The sequence below is a fragment of the Colletotrichum aenigma genome (assembly GCF_013390185.1).
Source record: "Colletotrichum aenigma strain Cg56 chromosome Unknown KSG_Cg56_contig22, whole genome shotgun sequence".
NCBI classification, from domain to species: Eukaryota; Fungi; Ascomycota; class Sordariomycetes; order Glomerellales; family Glomerellaceae; genus Colletotrichum; species Colletotrichum aenigma.
In genome coordinates this window covers 13,898-19,462 of record NW_023500928.1, presented here as the reverse complement: position 1 = coordinate 19,462, position 5,565 = coordinate 13,898, and the positions used below count along the sequence as shown (strand labels likewise).

Below are 5,565 nucleotides of genomic sequence, written 5' to 3'. Positions count from 1 at the left end.
TCCCCAGCTTCTGTTAGCAGACCCTACTGTCGGACAGCTGACCGTAACAGGAGTGTTCCCGTGGATGGCAGTGGTGAGAGCACCCTTCAATTGATGGGTCTGATTTGGATCTGAAGGTGAACGTAATGTCGTTCCCGAAGCTCCCTCGTCACTCAGCTGTTGTACTCGCCTGCTCCCGCAAACTGAGTATCAAAAGCTCTTCAGAGCTAAGGCCTTACGCCCCCTCGGAGAAGACTTGGAGAGTGGCACAAGTTATAGAAACACAAAATTGGGATGCTCGTGGCAGTGGCTGTGATTAGGGATCTTCAGGCCTCAATTAGACCACATCAAAATGTTACCGGAGCGTGTGCAACAGCTCGGAAAGCGCTAGTAAAGCCTTTCCGCGTAGTGCGACTTCGACTGGCAAAATCCAGAACTACCGGGACTGACTACCTAGTATGGAAAATCTCCGTCTCGAATAGTTGATACTAGTGGCTCCCATTTGAATGCGAAAAGACGGTAGTAGCCGATCCGTGATAACCACACTATATTGAGATAAAAAGAATATAGGTTGAGATTACAGCCGGACTTCACAATGAGTCTGTTCGAATAAAAGCCTATAGGACGATGGGTGTAAGTGACGATACAGGGAGTTGCCTAAGAAGAGAAAAGGAATTTGGATCTTCAACTAGAACGAAACCATTCCAATGACAGGTCTCTTATCTGCTTCGTTATATGTGTGCTGAATGCCCCTTGCCCTTGAATAGAGGATTCCTATCCCGCTCTATCTCACTACCGGTGTCAAGTGCGCCTCCAAGGGGCCTTTATCCCACAAAATGAAGATTTGCTGCTTCTCAGCCCAATCCATGCAAGCCTCGTCGATCTGGACGTCAAAGTTCCAAATGAGGCGAGCTAGAATGAGTCTCATTTCAACGTAGGCCAGGCTGTAGCGGTTAGCGATGAAGTTCCAGGAACATCAGTCAAGCGACAACACCTACTTGCGCCCCAAGCAATTTCGTGACCCAATATGGAAAGGTTGGAAGGCTTCTCTGTTATCGGACGCGAACTCATCCTCTCCCATAAACCTCTCGGGGTGGAATCCGTACGGGTCTTTGAAGTACTTCTCGTTATGATTAATGGCCCACTGGTGAATCGACACAATAGTCTAGGAACGCGTCAATACGTCATATCCAATCTCTATCCCACCGAACGTAAGATGGCGTCACTGTAAGCATCTCCAACGTTGCTCCAACCCTGCCTTGTTTTCGATATTTGTAATAGGCGGATAGAAGGGGAACGGGAACAACTGAATAGATGACTTGCTGTTACTCAAGTAAGAGCACATACATACATGCTCTTGTAGTGACGCCGCCTAGCAGTCGATGGGATAGAGTGCGAGAGTTGAAGCGGTACTCACGTCCTCGGAGACAAACTTGCCGCAAATCGTTGCTCCACCCTTAGGCGTGACTCTCGGAAGGCCCATGGAGACTGGAGGGTAGACTCTAAGCGCCTCGTTCAGGCAGGCCAGCATGTAGGTCAGCTTGTTAACAGAAACCAAATCTATCTCCTCTTCGGTCTTGAACGCAGTTCGCACTTCGTCCGCCAGCTTCTTCAGACAGTGCCTGTTCATCAAGAGATAGTAGGTGACTCCGCCCAGCAACGTCGCTGTCGTCTCAGAACCCCCGATGATGAGCGTATTGCTGTTTGCCACGAGTGTCTCGAACGAAATGTTCTGTGGGATCTATCAGTACGCAAGAATCAAAAGACATACAAAGCATATCACAGAATGGAGTAGACCACTTACCAATTTTTCCTTCTGCTTCAACAAGCCCTCGATCAAATCAGGTCTGCCACCTTCCTTTTTGCCAAGCTCCATGCGCCTCTCCAACTTAGCCCTGGCCCTAGCTAAGTTCTCGCTTCTAGCTAACTTCGCCGCCTTCGTCGCTAGGAGCGTGAAGAGAATCCCCTTTAAAAAAGGAAAGTGGCCGGCGGTCTGCGCAAGCACACCGAGGCGAGCAGATTGGAAGATGGCCTTGATCCACGGATGGTACTCGGAGTTTTCCAAGCACCCAAACGGTTCACCGAACGCCAGATCTCCATTCATGTCAAACGTGGTAAAATTTATACCAGGCCATCAGACCAACCGGTTTGTTTTCGAGGCAATTTTCATGCAGGCGTTGAATCAGCAGATCCACGTACTTCATGATCAGAGGCTGCTGGTCCCGCAGACTGCGTTCACTGAAACCGTGGGAGAGCTGTCGCCTCAACATCGCGTGCTCTGCGCCGTTGGTGTTGACGATATTGATAGACTGCTCGCCCGTAGGGCGATAGAATTTCATCGCCTTCTCGAAACTTGGCGAGCCTGCGGAACGGTGACCCATGATGTCTTTCCAGGCATTGACGTTACAGTAGGCTAGTTCGTCGGGGGCGACTCGGACCACGTCTCCGTACGTTTTGTGAAGCTCTAAGACGTCCATGGGAAGAGCGCCTCGGATGAGTCTGTAACAGTAGGTCCATCTTGTCGCTCTCATAGAAATTGGCCCTGGATAGTGCCGAAGCGGATGGAGGAACAAGTTGTAGAAAATACATGATACTGTGTAAATTGTCATCTAGTGGGCTGTTAGCTCAATGACATGGATTGATCCATCCCGGTCTGGCCGACTTACGAGGGCAGCGCATGCCGCGATTGCGGTCCAGAAGCTATGTTGAAGTCCCATGCTGGTCGGGGGGTGATGCCTAGAGTGTTGATCGTCGCAGTTGTAGAGTTGGAGGATTGAGAAGAGCCTTCCACGATACATATATCACCTACAAGCTGTATGCTGATGGGGTCCTGGGCATCGTGGACTCGCAGGTGGTTGGAGGTCGCTTAATCCTCCCCGAATGCTGCGCACATTTTTACAGGGCTAGGCACGAAGGCAGGGAGGTCTGAGAAGATACAGCTATAAGTTACTCGGCTACCCGAACCGTGGTTGAAGTGAGTCAAGGATACGGGGCCGAGCCTAGGTTTAGAATTAAGTCTAGTTTAATCTAGTATGCCCCAGACTGATACTAGTATAGTTTGGGTGTAGCCCAGAGAAGTACTAGCGTAGCTGAATATACCTTCTACTAAGAAGAACTTGATGTGAAGCTCGACCTCAACCGAATATCCCCGTCCACACCATACGTTTTCGTCCTGGATGCGAACGATTCCGGCCGTGCGACCGCCGTAACCTGGCTCACGGCGTCGGTCGGGGTCGAGCTTCGCAAGGTTGACGGGGCAGACAGACGCGTCCTAGGCATCGTTCGTGTCGCCGGCCATGTTGCCGTCCTCTCTCGGCATCGCGACTGGGGCACAGAGTCAGTACGAGAGGGTTGTCAAGTTGGATGGGACCCGGCTTGCCTCGACCTGTGATTGTCGGCGCTTGAACGTTTCTTTTTCTCTTGTTTTTCAGAGGTATCGCCGGCGGGGCGGTCGGGATGTGGAAGAGAGCGGCGATTTTTGGAGAGGGGCCGGCGATGTGAAGTGAGGAAGGGAAGGAGGGTGGGAGGGTGAGGAGAGAAAGATCGACAATCAGAAAGACGTCGGGGAAGACGGGGGGGGGGGGGGGGGGGGGGGGGGGGCCCGTGCGTGGAGAGAGCTGGGCTGGCGGGCCCCACAGCTGCATGTGCTGGTCACGTGGTGCACCAGCTGGCCAGTGGCCACAACCCATCCTTACCAGAATAAGGTAGGTTAGTATGGGCTGGGGCGGTGGCAGATTTATCTGCCGACCAGGTAGGTATCCCATTGGCCACATTGAGAAGGAGAAGACGGGAAGGTAAGGTCGGACGCTGGAGTCTGTCTCCCTTAGGTGCTGGCGACCACGAAATAGGGAGCGACCTAAGGTAAGGTACCTAGCGTAAGCAGGTACGGGGAGGTGATAAGATCAGAAATGGCAGGAGGTATCCATCTTTCGGGACATGAATGGGAAGACGGGATCGGCGAACGGCCGGACTTTTTCCTGTCCGGCTCCGGGCTGCTAATGGAAGTTTGCGTTGGGTCGTCGCTCCTTCCTCGCCTGGCTCAGGGGTGCGGCGCATCAATCATCTCGTAAGTAATGTAGTCGTTCGGTCTCACGCGAGGTCGTTCCATTGATTGCGAAGCCGTTCAATCAATTATAAAGCCGTCTCAGTAATTACAAGCGCGCCAGTCCTGCGATGGTGCTCATAGGTCGCGGTCTCGCTCAGTCGATCGCAAAGTTGGGCCGTTCCGGCCCAAACATCGCCCAACTGACCGCGAAGTCGTCGGCTGGAGCACCACTCTTCAGCGCTCCCCTGCTTGACGGAGAAAGGAACAGCTATATCTCACAACCCCGAACGCCTAAACTGACCCTAACTCCTAACCATAACACTAACTGCCTAACCCAACCCTAACCTCCTAACCGCGTATCTTTCGATATTCTTCACGCCCTATTGTTTCCGATCCTCTTGATCCTCTTGATCTTCGAAGCAGTTTTCGTCGTTTGGGCGCCTTGAGTGTAAATATCGGCGTGGACATATTCTCACGGCTTCACAGTGCTCTTGGTGGGCCACACTCGCGAGATGCACCGCCGCATCTTGTAGGTAAAATGGCGTGCAGCAGGGCGCCGAGCAGAGCTTCACCGCTCCGTCGATTGCGCCTACGGAGTCGGAGAGCAGAACGCCGTTCTTGGATACGGCGAGCCACCCTCCGCCGGAATGTCCGGCAACTTCCATGGGGCATCAAAGAGTTTAATACTATGACGTTTCACGAAGTCACATCTGAGTGTGACTACCTGCCTACCTTTAGCCACTCTCTGGCGTGCTATGGACAGCCGGGTACTCTGCAGAGGCGATACGTGGGCACAAGGTGACGTCTGGATTCAGCCTCGGCGGCGCTTCCGGGGCGATACATCGGAAGTTAGAAGTAAATACATCGAACGCCCAGGCCGACAGGGTATTCAGGGATAGCGGATGCGGATGCGCCCTGGTATTTATACTGGTGGTTCACCCAGCGAGGGAGTGATTGCGGAGGGAACGATATCACATCACCTAGCCGTGTTATGAGCCCGCATCAAGCCTGTCGCCAAGCGAAAAAAACCGGTTCGGCGGGTCCCAGCAAGTAATACCATCCTTGCTGCAACATCTCCTGCTGTACCCATCACCCAGTGCCCCGCGCGGACAACAAAGAGATGCGGCCCGGCGCGCAGTCCCCACAACCCCCAAAATGTCGTCCGCTTGAGGACAACCATCCTCGGCCGATTCAAGACCAGCGACATCAAGAGTCCCAAGCTTTAGGTTCCCACGTCAGTAGACATGCCGTGGCATCGACAGATCGAGGTTGTCGTTCCCCGTCCCCTCGGAAGCGCAAGCGGACGCAGGTCGAAGCACCTGACGACAACGACGCCGGGGCTGGCCCAGCAAGGGTTGAACACAGTGAGGCACCCGCGTCGGCCTCAACAACGGATCAGGCAGAGGAGTCCCGCGCCGCCCGAGGGTTATGGGCCTTTTGCCAGCGGCCTGTTCCGTCTGGTCTCAGGTTCAGCCAGGCAGAGATGATACGGCAGAGAGCGCAGGTCGATGGCGTGTTGAGCAACATCGCGCCGGCGGCCC

General features: G+C 53.7%; 1 protein-coding gene across 1 annotated transcript; it reads right to left on the bottom strand.

Annotated features, from left to right (window-relative positions):
- Positions 1-763: 763 nt before the first annotated feature.
- Positions 764-2,696, bottom strand: PbP450-1-0 (Cytochrome P450 monooxygenase 1; the record flags this gene model as incomplete). The annotated part of the gene is made up of 6 exons (XM_037330300.1): positions 764-923; positions 978-1,144; positions 1,397-1,711; positions 1,784-1,874; positions 2,179-2,588; positions 2,646-2,696. The coding sequence occupies 6 exons, from the start codon at positions 2,694-2,696 to the stop codon at positions 764-766; spliced, it is 1,194 nt and encodes a 397-aa protein (XP_037171310.1).
- Between the last annotated feature and the right edge of the window lie 2,869 nt (positions 2,697-5,565).